At 37.6% G+C, this 18980-nt stretch overlaps 2 protein-coding genes across 14 annotated transcripts in view; one reads left to right on the top strand and one right to left on the bottom strand.

The window, feature by feature from the left end:
- Nucleotides 1-8915, top strand: part of CNNM2 (cyclin and CBS domain divalent metal cation transport mediator 2) — a 121861-nt gene extending 112946 nt beyond the window's left edge. Inside the window, exon 8 of the mRNA XM_039361731.1 lies at nt 2963-8915. Coding sequence (XP_039217665.1) covers nt 2963-3172 — 210 coding nt within the window. The 3' untranslated portion in view covers nt 3173-8915. The remainder of the gene's footprint in view (nt 1-2962) is intronic.
- An 8-nt stretch (nt 8916-8923) lies between these two features.
- The window catches only part of NT5C2 (5'-nucleotidase, cytosolic II), a 66822-nt gene continuing 56765 nt past the window's right edge, over nt 8924-18980 (bottom strand). For 9 of the 13 annotated variants that reach the window (XM_039361738.1, XM_039361742.1, XM_039361752.1 and 6 more), the window contains 7 exons: nt 18122-18188; nt 17178-17348; nt 16329-16380; nt 15910-15970; nt 14873-15049; nt 13405-13533; nt 11927-12426 (listed from right to left, as the gene is read on the bottom strand). In XM_039361738.1, coding sequence (XP_039217672.1) covers nt 12247-12426; nt 13405-13533; nt 14873-15049; nt 15910-15970; nt 16329-16380; nt 17178-17348; nt 18122-18188 — 837 coding nt within the window. In that variant the 3' untranslated portion in view covers nt 11927-12246. Of the gene's footprint in view, nt 9953-11926; nt 13534-14872; nt 15050-15909; nt 15971-16328; nt 16381-17177; nt 17349-18121; nt 18189-18980 lie in introns of those variants that run through there. The other 4 variants (XM_039361740.1, XM_039361743.1, XM_039361741.1 and 1 more) reach the window with 4 other exon arrangements.

The raw sequence follows: 18980 nt of genomic DNA, 5'->3' as shown, positions 1-18980 counted from the left end.
AGACTATTCTGAACTTGTTTTATTAAATTATTTAGGGTTGGGTTGTGGATACAAAGCTAGGAGGTATAACTATTATTGTAAAACTTTCTTGATAGGTTAGCACACAAGACTGAAACTAACAGAATAATGTATTTTTACTAACCAAAAATCAAAGATATAATTATTACATGGGGAGACCAGGATTGTTCCTGATAAGGTATGCAAATTGAGAATGTCCTTTTGGACCCACTAATAATAGAAGAAGCTGTTAAATACAACTTACTGGATAGGAGATGACACAGTTACAGAAATCCCTGCTAAAAAAAAGTGTTGACTTGGAAAGCTATTAATGTCTTGCTTTGAAGGGGCTGCTTCTCTGTGTCCTTTCTGATCATGGACCTTCTTCATTTTGTCTCCATCTAGTTTTGTTCCTTCTTTTCTCCTTCTTTGTTACTTTTACAAATACATCTATTCCACATCCAATTTCTATTCTTTGTGCATATGTGTGTTTTCCTTTTTGATGATTCTGCTGAAAGAAAAGAATATGTGTATCTGTGTGCATGTTCTTGTGAATTACTCTGTAGGAGAGTGGTTTGTAACCAGGTGAGAGAATAATTGGTGTGTGCAAATGAAGAATGAGTTAATTTTATAAATTGTATACCTTACTAATAATTTGTGGCTGTTCGGTTAATTCTTTTTTTCTCCTGGTCCCTTCTTTTTGTACATACAGACATAAGTGCCATGTGACATGTGAATTCATTTGATGCCTCTTGTTGTAGACATTGTAGGAGGAGAGTTGTGTTAGTGCATGGCAGAAAAAAAAAAATCAGGAGTCTGGTAGGATCTCATCTGATGAACTGAACTTTAGCTCAGGACCTTATATCTTTTAATAAAGTCTATCAGTTGGAAAAGATATTAATTCCTGATTTGTTTAACTCATTTGGAAATCTCAAAAATTGTTTTCTTAGCAAGTAGATGTGGAATTGGACAATGCAGAAGAATTTTACTCTGTTTATTATTATTTTTTGACTAGTCTCTTTTTTGAGGGAACATGGCTCATTATAAATTCAGGATTATCTTTCAGGTAAATACAGATATATATATATATATATATATATATATAGATATATATTATATAGATAGATAGATAGATAGATAGATATAGATATAGATATATATATATATATATATATAGAGAGAGAGAGAGATACAGATATATATATATAGAGAGAGAGAGAGAGATACAGATATATATATATATATATATATATATATATATATATATATATATATATATATCTGCCTGAATATATCTGCAGTTGGAATATTATGACCAGTTCCAAGCACAACATTTTTGTTTGAAACTGTGCAGGCACTTTTTTAAAAAAGGAACGGACCTCCAGGAAGTGGAAAACATCAACAGCTTGTATTGCAGTGATATCCTGCACTGCAAACTCCGTACCAAGCAAGGAATTTGCCTACATGATTTCTGTGGGTGGTCAAATTTGTGATTTTATTTAATTGTATTTAACATATTTTTATCCATTTTTTCTTCTTTAAAGCAATATGAATGTTATTTGAGAGAATAAGTGCTTTCAGTCACATACAATTTCTCCATATAGAGGGGGAAAGGTTTTAATTAGTATTCATGGACTGCAACTGTCTCTTGTTCTCCCAAATGTTGAGTGTTCAAAAATAAATAGTTCTGACCTTTGTACCATAATAAAACATACATTATTTTTATATATTTGTTTAATGGGAAACCACCTCCCCGAGCAGTTATAATAACACTAAGATACATATTACCCTGTCATCAGAAGAGACAGCAGATAAAGGACACTGGATTTAAATTTTCAATCAAAAATTGCTCAGGGAATGGAACTTAGTCAATAGCCAGGAATTGATAAAGCAAGAAATGAAACTTCTAGCTAACCAGGGATTCAAGAAAGTAACCAATAGAAAATTTGTAAAGCCATTCTAAAATACAATACACAGGTGTTTGGATTTTCAAGTTAGGATCCTTTAAAATCTGCTTTTTTTAAAAAAAAAAACCTTATAGACAAAATACTATGAAATTTACAATGAAATTCTGACAAATTTAGAAGGTATTGTGATTCACAAAGGAGAATTGATTAAGAATATTGATGCTCCTTCCTGAATCTGCTGGAGCATCCTGAATCTAATGATCTGATAGTTGGAGTTTTGATTCAGAAAGAAACATATGGTCTTTATCAAACGGAAAAGAGTTACAACAGTCAGCTAAGCTTATAGAGCAGTGGTGGCGAACCTATGGGACAAGTGCCAGAGGTGGCACTCAGAGCCCTCTCTGTGGGCACATGCACCGTCACTCAGTCCTAGACCTTCAGCTGGGTTTTATAAAACATTTTTGCTTTAGGCCTCCGCCACCGTGTACAAAAAAAAGGTTCAGTCAATCAGTCAGTTTCAACTTCTCGTGGGAAAAAAATATCTTGCAAAGTTGGAATTGACTGATTGATCTTTTTAGTCCCACCCAATCTGCTGTTACCACTGCAGCCACGCCCACCCAATGGGCCACGCCCACCTGGCACCTGACGATGCATAAGTGGGTTTTGGGTTGCAGTTTGGGCACTCAGTCTCTAAAAGGTTCGCCATCACTGTTATAGAGAGAGGATTGTATAATATTAGGGATACGAGAGAGGGAAACTTGGATGGAGTTTGCAGCGTGATTGGGCCCTTGGAACAATAGATGAACCTGCAGCATCACTGGTTCTAGAATTGGGGCAGGAAAACAAATAGAGCCATTTATTCTGCCTTGAATAAACTCAAATATATTCTAAATGATCCCAAACTGTCTTAGAATTCAAAATTTGTGGAACTGATATTATGTTGCTTATTTTCAATAAAGGTAAGTTATAATTTATGAATCTCTTAATACTAAGAGCATCAGGAGTATTATTATTAATTGCCAACTTCTTTTTTGTATCTTTTAATGTGCTTGGTATAGATCTCAAGACAGCAATACCAAAATGCCCTAATGGCATCTCGAATGGATAAAACACCTCAGTCCTCGGACAGTGAAACCACTAAAATAGAACTGACTCTTACAGAACTGCATGACGGTTTGCCAGATGAGATGGCAAATCTACTGAACGAACAGAACTGTGTAACTCACAACAAGTCCAATCACAGTATGCATAATGAAGGTACCATCTAGGAATCGTCACACTCTTTCTCTGCTTTCCATCCTCATTCCCAGTTCACAAGGACTAGTCCTCATCCTTCACCTTCTGTCTGACTGTAACCACCATTAACGTGTGCTTATAAAGCTGTGCTGCGTCCAGTGCTCTGAGACCAAAGATATCCTGGGACCAGGAAACAAAACTGGGAAGAAATGGGAGCTCAGAGAATGAGAGCACAGAAGGAAAAAAATAAGCAGCAAACATCTAAACAAAGCTTGGCAATGATGAGCCATCTTTTTGGGACAAATGGCAACATTATTCCAAGTGGAGCAGAATCAGGTCTATTTTTTCCAGTTATATTGGTAATCTTTTTAAATATAGGCTGACAAGTCAAAGCAGTTGCAGTTTATTTTTTCAAGCAATATCATGAATCTTTTTAAAAAAAAATATTTTGCAGTTGTAAATATTGCAGGATATTCCCAGTTAAACTCTACTGTATTGTTTATGACTTTGTTCCAATGATCCCATCTTTCATTGTTTTTTCCCTTAGATAAAATGACAAAGTATTGTCATTTGTAGAATGTATTGGTTGGGGAAAACTATGAATGATCCTTAAACAAACTTCTCACAGGTTGCTCCCAAGACTGGAGAAAAGCATGTGGCCCTTTAATCCTTCTGAGTTGTGCATGAGGACATGACATTTAAGAGGCCATATTTTTGAGTCCAGGAATAGTGGAATATGTGGGCACCATATGAAAAAAGGAGGATTTGTGTCCTGAAAAATTGCACATAGTATTTTATTTATTTGGGAGATAAGTAGCAATTTCTGCTGCTTCTCTTTTGCTGAGTGCATGTCTAAACTTTGGAATATTTTCAGAGTCCATGTATTGTCAGTCATGCTGCCCTTTACTTTCAACAAAGAGCTTGTTGTAAAAGATATGTTAAGAGAGCTGACTTTTTTGTTATTTAAAAATGCTGCTATGCTGATAGCCAAAGTCAATCCTCCCAAGGCTCTGTTCTTAGAAGATACAAGCCCTTGTGGATGCTGCTGGGCCAGCCTGTTCTCTTAGATTTTAAAATTCCTTTTAAGATAAAGTCAGTGTGTAACAGAGGAGGTTAGGCTAGGGGGCTGGAAGAAGAGAGATGGGATATATTTCAACAATTGGGAGAGAATTTCTATTTTTTCGTACATTCTTTCTTTAGAAGCCCTCTTTTTAACCTTCAGTTCTTAATCAGCTGTTCAGAATTTTTATGAATGGGTATGAAAAATGAAGAGGTAAATATCTTTAGGATCTTCCCTAAAGAACATGCTGCACCTCAGGAAGTTGAAATTTATTTTGTGGCATCTGGGGAACAATCCCCAAGGAATGCCTTGCTGTTATATATTTAAATAATTTTATTTGACACTGCTGAGATTCTGAGTTGCCATTGCCATCTCATTGCTTAGCATCACCGAATGGATAAAAGGTTCTATTCTGCAGAACAGCATCAGGGCTGACCTCCAGAGTGTGTTAGCCACAATGACCTCCTGAGCTTTGATTATTTTTTTCACTTTTCATGCTGGAACCCTGAATTTACAGGGATACTTTCCAGACAATGTGTTGATTCTTTGCAGACTTGAGATGAACCTTATGTAAATTCTCTACAGCTCTGCTTCTGCAAATATCCTAACCCCAAACAGCTGTGCGCCTAAGTGAAATTTATTTTATTTTAGGTTGTGATTCTTATTTTGCAGTTTATTCTATAAATGTGAAAGAGCTATTTTTTTCATGGTTGCCCACAAGACTTTTGAGTTCCCATGAAGCATAATGTAGATTTCTCCGTTCAAACTATAGTATGTCATTGATAGGACCGACATTTTGGAACTTTCCTTTTATTAGCATAATACTTTAACCTATTAATTTTTTTCAGGCTTGTCATGAAATGCAGACAAACTTCTTAGAGGCTGCAAATTATGCCCTTGAATATTGAATTTTCTAATGTAATGTGCTGTTGAAAATGATACATTATAATTTGGCCTGTTATGACAAAGATAGATTCTTAACTGTTTTTAATGTCTGTATTTCATGTATCTCTTTTCATATCTTGTTCCCCATAACACATACTGAATTGTTCAAATTGATTCTATCCAAATGATTATGCTGGTTTGTCATGAAAAGATTTTCTAGAACTTCCTAAATATTTTAAAGGTATATATCAATCTTTTGTAATTATTTCCAATCAGTATATATAGTTGAATGACTAAGTATTCCAGTCCAGAGTTTAGAATTTCAAGAGTGACTTCTATCCCTGAAAAAAAGTGGTGCATGGAAGAAATTAGTAGCAGGTCATTTGTATTACTTAGGCTTTCCAGCCAATGCCAAACTAAAGGTGCTCTCAGTTCAAAAGAAGAGGTAATGTTTTAGAAGTTGACTTCTTTATCTTTGCTGTGTCAATATCTGCATCACAGTTGGACTTTACTTTCTGATGAGTGGTCTTCTTTCCTGTTCAAACTTCGAGATTCCATCATGCATTAAAATGTAATGTGTAAAATTAACATCCACTGGATTATCTGAATTTACTCATGTCTTTAAGAATATTACTCAATGTATTTAAATTCTGTTTTTTCATGTATTATGCCAATCATTTTATCCATTCTTTTAAAAATATCCAAATATATTTTGGCTGGTAATGTGACTTTCACAGTCACTTTAGAATGGAATGTTTGGAGCCTTTCCCATTCAAATACCACAAGGCAGGAAAAGTTTGGAATCCGAGTCTTCAGATTTTGACAGAAATCTTCCTGGCCTCTTTGTCCCAACTGCTCATGTTGTTTTCACTGTTTCACTCCTCTGGGATTTGGTAGACAGCAATGGTCATTAAGCTTTTGTATAAATCTTGTAGATATATAGCCCTTTGAACCATGTTTGTTTTTTCTTACACTAATTCTTCAACTGCCTGTGAATTAGTTTTGCATTTATTAATGTGAATGCCTTATACCTTTTAGGACAATACTTTGCTTAGTCTCTGTAAAGTTATAATTATTTCTTGAAACGTTTTTTCTGTGAGGTAAGATCTCAGAGATCATGAGCATCATAAAGACTTTGTTGGGGGTTTCCTCTCTATGCTTGCATACTGTGGGTACAGAAGATCTGCAGAGTTTCACTGAGTTTAACCAGTTACCTAAATGCACAATTTTCAACATTTGGGCTGTGTAAGCATTAATCATCCAAATGCGGCTGAAGACTAAAGCTATACAAATGAAGAAGGAAGTGCAGTAAATCAAATTACATACTTTTGCATAATTAATTTCCAAAATATTTTGTTTGCTTTCTCTTAAGGAACTAACGTTAATTTCCAAGGTTACTGTGAAATATGTTGGCATGTATGAAAGCAAATAATATAATCTAAGTATTAAATCCTTTTTATTTTTTGATACATAAGCATTAACCATCCGCTTTTCCCCCCAGTGTACCTCAATTCTCCTGCCTTTTAATATTTATAAAAATGAAATATAGCACCATCTTACCCCTTCTGGCATGTGAAGAAATGGTACTTCAGCATAACATTTCTGTTTTTCATTCTCTTCATCTGTGATTGCTCTAAACTTATCAAGGCTTGCACAGAGATTTTATATCTTTGTGTCAGGAAGAGGTTTTGTGGGTTTGTGGTAGTATGGTAGATAACACGCCAGGCTGGTTTTTCACTGTTCTGCCAAAACCCTTTTGGTGTCCTTAGGAAACAGGTAATATAATATCCAGCAATAAAAATGTCAGTTGATCCAATGGTCACTAAGACATTTTTTTTTCTCTATTTTGATGCTCTATGTCGAAGTTGCAGACCCCTGCCCTATGTCAGCTTTCTGATCATATGTTCCCCTATTTAACAACTACATGCTCTGGAGACTGCTTTGAAATTGTAAGGATGGCTGTTCCATGTAGAGAGCTGTATTTATACACAAGCTACAGCCACATGGTTATGACTGCTTGTGGCAATAAACTCCTTCATATATATAAGCAGTGTTTTTTGAGCAACTCTCATGTGGTGGTTATTGTGTAAATTATTCATCAAGACAGCCTAGACATGTAATTTGTCAATTAACAGTGCAGGTGGAATCCCACAAGTAATTAACATTATGTTTTATGCTAAGGGCTGATAAGACAAAAGCAATATTGCTAGATCCATCATGGAGACATATGTGTGCTTTCTCCCTCAGGTAAATGTAATGAAGAATTCTTTGAAAGGGTCTCAGAAGCATTAAACTCCTAATACAAGATAGCTATAATTAGGCCAGCATATCCAAATGACTGTACATTTCCAACAAGTGATTTGTATTTTGCTGTTTTGATATGGCAACTGGAAAGCAAGAAAGGCTTTAATTCCATTTTCAGACATTTGCTAAATTGGCAGATTGGTGGTTATGGTGGTGGCTGGAACAAAGATTGAGTGCTTGGACTTCCTTGATTTGATCCAGACAGCATTTGAAGGCACATTTGTGCATTATTCTAATGTCCAGTTAGAATCATTCTTACATCTTTGTGTGAAAATCTCTAGCTAATCTGTGCTTTGACAAGTATTTGGGGATCAGATTAGCTCGCTTTTTAGAAATATTTTTGCTTTTAAGCCAAAATGATCTTATTAATTTAACTATCAGAATACATCCCCTCCATCTTAATATCGAAGAAAAACATGTCCATAAATTAAAGCACATTTGTTTCAGCCTTTGGAGTCTGTGCAGCATTTCCTATTACCTTTAGAATGTGGCATCTTCACGATAACAAAAAACTGGCAAAACATTATTTTGCTGCATTGAATGCTGTCAGTGATTCCTTGTTTTGCCTCCCACCCCGAGATGCTTCATAATCTCTATTGCTTCCCCTGAGACCAATCCCCAAGACAGTCTTTGCCATAGTTAACTATGCAAATGAAACTAGATTAGAATAGGGTGAATTTGCTGATTTAGGTTCATTTCCTTTCTGTAATATATGTAAAATGTCATCACAATAGGCAACCAGTTGAGAAGCAAATGATTTCTGTATCCTTTTCCTAACATACTTCTGGCAATTAGCATTATTTCTACTGAAGTGCCTGTCTAGCTGCTGTAGCAATGCTGCAATGACATATCATTTCATAAAGTGAGTGATACTAAACCATCTTCTGGTTAATCCTAGAATAAATGTGTAGACTGAATTAACAGTACAGCAATGAGCCTTGAACTCAAAAGATGAGAGAATGAATACTGGGTTAAAAATAATTTATCTTATAAATGTATGAGGTGCTAGAAAGTGCTTGAGCCTCTTGATGTTTTGCTCTCTCTCACTTGATCTCAGAAATTGTCTAATTTTGCTTAGAAGTCAGAGAATTGTGCACAGTTGCACAATCCACATCTAGGTTAGCTCATGGATGAAAGAGGGAAATGTGTACACTTTTTGATGGGTATTTGTAGCACATTTGTGCTATTGTTAGTAACATGGTGCTGCAACTAAAGGCACAATGGGAGGCTAAATTCTGTTACTGAAACACTAGATGTTGTGTAGGGGCTGCTAAGCACTGTTTGTTATTTACAATGTACATTTCTTCCACTTATTTTTTACTGTTTCATACATTGACATTTTATGGTTATTGTCATTTCTTAGCTGTAATTCCTCTTGGCTTGATCCTACCACTGTAACTGTAGTATTTCTAAATAACTTGTTTGTGAATTTGGACGAATTGATGAACAATCGCAATACAATTTTCAAGATTAGGAGTTAAACTGCTATTGCAAGGGAGAAGGTAACAATAAAGGAGAATACCATACTTCATGCTTATAATTCCATACATCATTTTTTTAATGGAGGTTTATCTGGATCTCTACAGAATGTTTTTTCTCAAAAATAGATGTACTTCTGCATAATGAGCTACAACAGCGCCCTCCCCAACCTTTTGGGTGTCGGGGACTGGGTCTGTGGACCGGAGAGGATGTGGTTTCACTTGCTGCCTGCATCCCACATGTGCACGGATGGGGCTTCGCTTGTTTGCACGGCCTTGGTTTCTGGCGCGTCATGGACTGGTGCTGGTCTGTAGCCCAGGGGTTGGGGACCACTGAGCTACAAGACAGCAGCTGCACTCAAGGTCATAACTTGAAACTTAACTGCATCTCAGGCCAAGCTTTCCAATGCAGTTACTATATCTTCCTCATAAATGTTGCACAGAATTGCAGATTTACACCGATGTAATACAGTATAAAATTCCAAGAATTGGATTCCAATTTTTATTATTGTTGATTGCTGACCATGCTTTAGTAAGAATTCAAAGGCTCCTCACACAATTTATTTCCATTTATTATTGCACTCCAAATTATACTTTTTGTAGGTTTGTTGTTAATGTTGCATTATATCTATGCATTCTCCTTCTTCTAAGTGGTAATGGTCTCCTAATAGTATTCCATACTATGTTTATATAATCTCTGAAAAAGCACAAGTGGAATGTACACATTTCATAAATAATCTGCAATCCCAGTAGAGTGTACCATTACTCAGTGGTGTTGACAATTTATTCTATTTATTTTGAACTTGATTTATTTGTATATTTTGCAATTTTATTGTAAAGCAGTTTATTTCTGTTAGATAAATGTGTTTTTCCTGTAGACCTTTGTTTTAAGTGGCTCTTTCCCATTCCATGCATCATCTTTTGTTAATAAGAGTACAAGATGGTAATTTTCTAAAAGTAGCTTCCAGGGAGAATGGAAGGCTTCTTCCAAAGGAATGTGTGACTTCCGAAAGTCTTTGGTCAGGATTTGACTTTGTTGTTCATGAATGGTTACTTGCAGTCTTGTTAATGGTCAGAGTCACCAGCTAGAAAAGGAGAGAACATTATGCTGGTATTTGTTTTCAGGTAGAAGAAAAATACTTTTATTTTTAAAGTTGGATGAAATTAAGAAGTAGTTGGCCTTCCAAATTTTCCTTCCCTTCCGGTATGATATTATTTCTAGTATTCATGGAAGATTTTGGTGTCCAAGTAGGCCCCTTGTTACTATGTACTGAACAAGCTGGTGATTTTTTCCCCGTTTATTTTTTATCTAGATAAAAATAGCTCCAGTATTCATCTAAATCTAAAGTTAAATCTATCTAGTGAATATTAACCATATATTTCAGTTGTTTCTGTACATTTTAGGGTTTTTTTCCCAAGACACCAAAAACAATTATTATTTCTCAGCTTTAAACCAATCATCCCTCAATATCTGTAGGAATTCATACTCAAATAAAGCAACCAAATATTAAATTATCTCAGAGGACAACAAAAGTAAAGAAGTCTTCATATTGCTGAAGTCTTTTTTTTGTTCCATCTTATTCAGCTTTCCACTCCCTCCTGCCAGAACATAAGGACACTGAAATTCAGATTATGATTTTGACAGTTCAATAGGATTCTCTCTAATCAGCTTTTAAATACTCCCTACAATGTATTTTATTTTATTTTATTTTTTTATCTTCTCAATGGCTTTGGGGCAAGTTAAATTGTGTTTGCATGGCTCATGTGGTCTGGTGAACTCTCTAGCTAAATAGGGATTTAAATACACCTCACCCATACTATGTCCAGTACTTATAGTGACTTTAACAGAAGAGCTGCTGGAATTTGTGCTGCAAAGTAGGAGCCCTTTAAACAGATTTTGTTTCCTGGTTTCTCCTAAAAGAAAGTTTCTCCTACTTACTGAAGAAATAATACAAAAACTACATGATATTTAGTGACAACTATTCATAATATTAAAATATATGCCTAATATGCCTAAACTGCTTTTCCAATCCACTGCCATCTCTCCCCATGTGACTGAGATGGCATGGTGACATGTCAGTTATTCATTTTTGTACTAGTGGAATGAAACAGGAGGACCCCAACAAATCTGTGGTGCAATAACCATTTTTGCTGCACCTGTTTTTCAGGATAATCAGAATGCTTTAGACACTGACGCTTACGTTCAGATTTATTGAGGAAATCTATAAGGTATATATTTAAGACCAGAACAATGGGCTATGTTTGGACTTGCAGGACTTAGTCTCCATTGCCACAAATGGATTCTTTTTTCTGTATCTCTGGTTTCCTCAAATCTGCTCTGGAGGTCTAAAGTATGTGATACTACTGGCAACAAATTTCACCTTCTAGTACTCCCCCACTTTTTTGATCATCTTCCTTCCCATCAAAATGTTAAGGACAAATTTGAGTGAGGTGCTGAAAATGCTTGCTACCATTGTAAATAATATCTTTCATAAATAAAGGTAGTAGTTGTGCTGATTATACTTACTGCCAGAGCAATTAAAAGCTCTTTTTTCCAAACTAAGACAAGATGACTGCAACATCATGGTGCAATTATTGATGGGGCAACTAAGTGCTGGTTCACAAGGCTGAAGTCCACAGCACAAAACAGGAAATAACGGTGGGGAATGCAATTGGTTAAGTGGGTTATTGGAATGCTAAGATCACCTTGATCTGTTGCCTAAGGGCAGCCTCCTCCAATTCTGATTGCATTGATAATAGGTAGCTCCTTATGCTGCAGGTATTCAATTCTATTCCAAGATTAACCTCTGGACGAAATCCAAATTACCCACCATTGCCATCAAGTTACAGTGGAATGCAATGAGGTATAGATAATGGGAGCTGAATTTCCCAGAATTGCTCTACAATTTCTGAAACACCTGTACTTTTTATAATGGTTATTATCCCTGGATTGGATGTTATTCACATATCTTTAAACTTGCTTATAAAACTTTTGATTAGCCGGTCTAACACTGATGACTTTACCTTTTTGCATCTTTTCAGAAACACATGAAGGCTGCTTATGAATATAATTTTTTATTTGCAGATTTGTCAGAGCAGTACCAGCTTATCCTGCTGATTTGCAATTCAGTGTGTGTAGTAATGGAATATAACTACTATTAAATGATTCAAAATAAAAATTCCAATATTTTAAAATAGGGCCTCTTTTTTGTCTTCTATACACCAATGGCACAGAATGGTAAAAGGTATGTTTACACTCCAGAAACTGCTTATTTATATGAAAAAGAAACCCTGGCAGCCTTGCACTAGAGAGTAACTATCAGGAAATGTGCTTTGATTTAACAGCCTGAACTAATTAATACGACAACAAGCCAGGCCCTCAGAGCCTTTTACAAATATAATGAAGCTGACCTTCATTGAGTCTCATTCTTGGAATGGAGGTAAAAACAGAGTGTTCCAATAAGGACATCCTGTTGAAGATGTTCTTTTTTGTAAAGACTCTGGAACTATTTGCTGCCATGTATTTCAACTCTGTAGGAGTGAGCCAAGCGGCTGCTAGCTAAAAAAAAAAAAAAAAAAGAATCTCACTCTGACACAGAGCTAAAGTTTTAGCAATAATAAGGTAATGAAAAGAGGTGCAAATAAAACTTCCTTTTTTGAGATTGTAATTTTCTTTGTCTGGACTATATGAGTGTTTGTTTTCTTTGAGGTCATGCACGCATACAAAACAACCTCTTCTTTTCCTTGTCCCATAAAATTGAACGTAAAAAGCATAGATCTCCCCAGTAGAAATGTTCAGGGCAAAGAATAAGCACATGGCATAAGGACCCATTTTAGAAGGTTCCAGGCAGCACATACCTCCATCAGAATGATAAAGCTTTCAAATTTCAGCCACAGAAAACTACCTATCAGACATCCAAGAACAGATGGTAATTCATTTCATAAATCATAAAGTATAAAAATGAGTAGAAGCTGGAAAGCTGTAGAGCAAAGGCAGAGGACTGCGCTTGACCAGATGAACTGAACCCTGAAAATACTCCCATTTTTACACATACAGGATTGAGTGCAGAGAGACATGACTCCCTCCCTAAAGGGTCAAAAGACTATAATTGCTGTGATAACTGCAGGTCATGGAAACCTTCCTGCCCGAGAGGCCATTTTAATGAAATGAACAAGTAGAGAAATAAAAAAACAAGCCTTCCTTTTTACGTGTGTGTGGGGGGGGGGGATGCATTTGGGCTATCTATATGTGGTCTTAATTCAGCCAGCACATTCTTTGTATATTTGAAATAGGTCTGCAAGGAATAAGCTTGCTAAAGATAAAGGGCTCCTGATTCGTTTTTGTTTGCTTGCTTGTGTGTTATTCCCCACCTGGGGGGAATCAGTTCCTGCCAATTCCTGCTATAGCCACATTTAATGCAAGTATTTTCTATTCTTCCTCTTCTTCTTCTTCTTCCTCATCATCATCCTCATCATGGCAATGTGTAATCTCTTGGGGTGTTTGAGGGAAGAGATTGGGTGGTTTAATCTCACTAACAGATCGGGTGAGCTGATGCCGTTTGTCTGAATCTTTGAAGTCCACTGAAGTGCGATTACGGGTAGCCATTGGGGATTCAGTCTCATTGATATCCACATGGGTGTGGTCCACTGTTGACTCGTGTGGCATCTGCAAGGGAGAAGAGTATCTTTCCCTCAATGCTCTGAGAAGTTAGGTGACTCACTAGCTGCATTACATACAGCTGCATTACATTCATTACATGGATTTTCATCTCCATATAAGACCACAAAGAAGCTTACAATAGCAAAAACAATGCAAATAGACACAAACAAATACAGCAAAATTGTATCAAAATGCTTACATTTCGCAAAATTAAAATATCTTTATCACAAAGTAGGGGACAATCTGCCTCTTTTGCGGAGGAATTTGTTACCCTAGAGTGGTGAATATTTACTGACAATATTAACAGAATTAAAGATTTGTAAATGAGTAACTCTTTGTACAGGAAAGCCTGCAGTTTTTCCTTGTAGAGGGCTAACTGGCCCATTACCAACATTATTTACAAAGTATTTCCCCAAACACACTATTGGTCATAAAGGTAATATGGATGTAGGTCTAATATATCTTGTATAACTTCCTTGTTTAATATGAATCAGTCAAATATAGGTGCATTCAGGTTCAGGTCAATGTGTCTTCATGAGGAACATTTGTCAGAACTGTTCCTTAAAAGTAGGATTTCAAACTGCTCCAAGCCTATCTCACCAGAATTCAGAAACGAAAGTTATTTCAGAAAAGAGGTCTTGTTGGTCTACCTTTATCATGTAGTACAGTGGTGGCAAACCTATGGCACGCGTGCCAGAGGCGGCACTCAGAGCCCTCTCTGTGGGCACGCGTGCCATGTCCCGGAGATGGCAACCATCCACTTCAACCAGCTGCCCACTAACTTGCTGAGGTCCCACATGGCCGGATGCATCCCAGCACCCATACGCTTGCCTGCCTTTGTGTGCGGGGGCCAATGGTGTCAGGCAGCAGCCGCCCTGGCCCCTGCCTCGCCTTGCCCTGCGACATGGCACCCCCGCCCTGCCTTGCCTCACCCCGCAGAACCAGCCTCCTGCCCACAACTCCACCTGCCAGAGACCCCTGGATCTCTCCCAACCCTGCCGAGCCCCCACAGGCATCCCTCCCCAGGAGCAACATCGAGTTGGCCACGCCCACCCATCTGCCATGACCACTGTAGCCATGACCACCCGGCACCCAGCAATACATAAGTGCGTTTTGGGTTGAAGTTTGGGCACTCGGTTTCTAAAAGGTTCACCATCACTGATGTAGTAACTGATTAGCCTCATTTTTCTTTTGCTGTATGCAATGCCAATGTCATCCTATCTGATACATTAGGCTACATCTCTTTTCTGTTGAGAATGCCTTACTCTATATATCTTGAAGATGCTGAAAAATGCCTGGATCATTCTGTCTACCTGAATGAATGAAAATCTATGTTTCAACTTACCAGCACATGGGCGGCTCTGAAGAGATAACTGAAAGGATAATATAAGAGGTTGATGAAAGATGCAGCATAGAGATCTGCATAACGCATCACTTGACTAGCGAACAGCGTTTGTCGGGAACCACTTCGAAACAAACTTCCCATCATTCCATAGCACATATCCATGTCATGAGTCACTTTCTAAAATCGGAGAATGAAGTTAGTAAGCATTTGCCATGATCAGGAAGTCTTTCTAGGAGTAATAGCTCTAATTCCTATATAAGGGTTCCCCATTTACTTCAGGGGACAATAATTCCATTTATTAAAAAGGATGTCTTTGGAAATATAGAACAAATCTGTTCCTATTGGGTTACAAATAAGGCTTTGTTCTTTTGAATCCTCTCGTTCAGTTAGAAATCAAACGCTTTTATAAATAATGGATGTTTTAGGAAATATTAATAAAGTGCTCCTTGTACTAGCAGACCATTAGGAGCCTTATGTTTATATAGCTTGAGAATAATGAAGGCATTTTTAGAAGAATAAATAAAATGGGGTGGGAAGTACTAAACTCTAGAGCATACACAAAGAATGTTTATGGCCTAGAAACTTTTAATCTCCCCACATGCTTTACAAATATTCTTGCCATTGCCTTCTACTTTCCTTAGTCATCATTCCCTTGTTCAGTCTTACTTTTTCTCGGATGCACAAACCATACTTTTACCAATATAACATACATTTGCCTGTTTTTAGTTCTTGTAGTTTTTCTACAATTATTCTTCACTGACTGATTTACACATAAGGGGATGTGTGTGAAGTATAGAGTCTTGCATGAGATTATATATCATACAAAGCCAAAATCAATGTGTAAATGCAGCCACGACTTTCCAGCTTCCTCTTAATGCCTTTTTTTCGTTCATTTCATGCCCTACATCCTGTAGAACAACCATTTATTAGGGCTATTGCAGAATACTTCACTCTAGCATCGTGCTGAAGAACTGGAAAAGGGAGGGTTTAATAAGGGGGAAAAAAGAAAGCCACCAAGACCAAATGGTGAGCATTACCTTAATACGCCTCTGGATGGAACTGATATCGGGACGTTCATTGCTGCTACTATCCAAATGCCTGTTGACATTTTAAAAAGTAAAGAAGCACGTGAGAATGTTTTAAAAACTAACATGGACAAAACAAAGACTTACCGTATTTTCCGGTGTATAAGACGACTGGGCGTATAAGACGACCCCTGACTTTTGAGAAGATTTTCATGATTAGACAGTTGTCTTATACACCGGAAAATACGGTATTTAGGAAGGTGACTGGGACTCACACATAGCTCCATTTTCAGATTTTATGTTAAATCCACTGAAATGATGCAGCCACTGTAAAATGGTGAGGCTATAATGGCATTATGGAGAGGCCATAATGGCATTCTGAAAAGATGTAATATATGGCTTATGCTGTGTGGATAAGAATTTTTTCTTACTTGTATAGTTCAGCCAAAAAGATGTCTAGACTCTGAAGTTCTTCAAAAAGGCCTAAGTGAAGGAGAAAGTAAAGGTTATTTCCAATTGGAAGTCAATGAAGCAAATAGGCCTATCTATCAGGCCGCATTATTTTCACTAAAAGAACTAGAAATGCTAGAAGGTACAGATTCTTGCTTGCTTGCTTGCTTTATAATGGCAATATGAAATCCTACTTGAAAACGTCCTGCAATTGTCACAAAAAATTTTCCATTTTTAAAAAAGATACAGGTGAGTATACGTAACAGTTTTTATTCTTCATTTCTAGTCTGTAAATGGTGGGAACAATTACAAGGCTAAAAATAATAATCTGCTTGCAATCAGTCTTTTTAATGTTTTTGCAGTGTTTACCAAGTGAAGATATCTAAGGTAATTGGGTACCTCTCAGAATTATAGCTCCTATTTTTGGACTTCTCCTTGTTCTATTATGTTCATGTTTTTATTGTTGCAATGTAAACAAAATGTCTTTATAGTGCATATTTCTTATTTAAATTTTTGCTAAAAGCCACCTTGTACATTTTAATGGAAAAGCAGGGTATGTTTTGAATAAATAAAAACAAGAAACGTCAGCAGCATTAGTGACATTTTTATCAAAGGAAATAAATTCTCCCAAATCTCAATCCAAAACATATTAGGAAATGAATTAGTTTCCACAAGGCGTCAGTATCACATCTCAGAATGATCTGAAGACGTTCCTCTTTCCTAGTGTATGGATACACCCAAATAAATAGAATGCAAATAATCAATAAGGTAAATACTTTTTCATTTTTTCTATACCAAGTAAATCTGAGGTTAGAATGTTAAACACTCACAGCTTTTGTCTGTCCAGACATGAAGTTCTTGTGCCAGTTCTGGAATCACTAAAAAAGTTCTCCAACCTTGGCGTTTTTTGGACTTCAAAATGTCTCCAAATATATGGTCACCTATATATAAGATGTCTTTGCCTTTGGCTCCCAGAAGATCGCATATTGTATCAGAGGAGCCTGAGGAGAAGGATAGTCTTAGTAGCAATAATGTTTTTTGCCCTTCACAAAAATCTAAGATGTCATGTGGAAAACATCTTGCTTTTCATGCACTGTTCCTTAAAATAGTTATGACTGGAAGAAGTCAGGTACATTTATATGTAACTCTTGCCTGCTCTGCTTTGCTGATTGGAACATTTTCATTTTCAGGTCCAGTTGTTCCAAGTGGCAAGTTCAAGGTGATTGGGCCCTCTTCTCTCTCAACACACCACACACACACACACACACACACACACACAGTTTTAAAATACAGAAAAGCACTTAATGCACAGGCTGAGTGCAATGCCCGACACATGTATTTTACTCTAGAATATACAAAAACTGAAAAATAGAAAAAAAATCTCTTTTGGAATGGCTGGTCCTTGGGGGGAGGGGGGTGTCTCTCTGATGCATTCCTTAACAGAAGACATCAAAAGGGATACACACGAGTAGAGAGATACAAGCTGCTGCCTCTTGTCCACTAACAACCACAGATTAGGGAAGCTGGCAGCTATATTCCTGCTATATCTGAAAAGCCATGGTTTATCTGTCCCTACCATAAAGACAACATAACATGAATTGGGAAAACAGCTATGGCCAGCAGCTTATGCTGGATAAACCTCTGCTTCCATCAACAGAGAATACTCTTTCTCTATAGAATATAAGACCCCGTTTCAAACTCTAAATGAAGCTGACTAAAAGCAAAATCCCTCTTTCTGTGCTTAATAAAATAAACAGCTTTGTGTCTATTTTACCTCCAGAGTAGACAATACCATGCTGTAAAGGACCTGTGTAGGTTCCAATTTTCAACTTGCCAGTAACCTGTAAAGAAGAAAGTTGTTTTCATGAACAACATCCATTTTCCACTTGGAGGGGCGAGGGAAGGATAAGTCAGAGCTCAATGGAAAATGGTTACATCTATCATATACGGTACATGGTACTTGTTTCTTCTAAGACAGACATGTCAAACACAAGGCCCAGGGGCCGGATGCAGCCTGTGAAGCCATCCTGGAAACAATGAGGGAATGGCCCCCTCTGCCTTGGCCCTGGTCCAGGCTAGCCAGGAGCCAATGTACAATTTTGTGGTGGCCATCTATGCTGGAAAGCATTCAGTCTTAGCTCCACAAGGCTGTCTGGAAATAGTGAGGAACCAGCCCCTGCCATGTCGGCCCCGCCCCCTGGGTGCATTTTGGGGAGGTGTCACCCTTTGTGAGGAATGAAGAAATGCACCATCACATGGAAGTAGCCAGCAAATGGCCCTTGCCTACTTCACATATCTGGCTTGATGGGCTCCGGGGGAGGGGTTTCGGCAGGCAGTGGGGCGCTCTCCTTACAGCACCAAGGCTGAGCTGGGTGGCGCAAATCCAAAAGGAAGTGCAATGCCACCCAGCCCCCAGCCTGCCCGGTTTCGGTAGGCAGCGAGGCACTCTCCTCACAGCACCAAGAGCTGAGCCGGGTGGTGCGAATCTGATGAGAAGTGCAATGCTGCCTAGCCTCCAGTCTACCCAGTTTGAACAGGCAGCAAGGTGTGAAGCTGATGAGCTTCACACCGCCCGGCTCAACTTCTCGGCGCTGTGAGGAGAGCGCCCCGCTGCCTGGCGAAACTGAGCAGGC

Source organism: Crotalus tigris, unplaced genomic scaffold (genome assembly GCF_016545835.1).
Source record: "Crotalus tigris isolate CLP2741 ecotype Arizona unplaced genomic scaffold, ASM1654583v1 scf7180000019328.220996217465:2438092, whole genome shotgun sequence".
NCBI lineage: Eukaryota > Metazoa > Chordata > Lepidosauria > Squamata > Viperidae > Crotalus > Crotalus tigris.
Note: the sequence above shows the minus strand (reverse complement) of the source record. Positions and strands in the feature narration are given on the sequence as shown.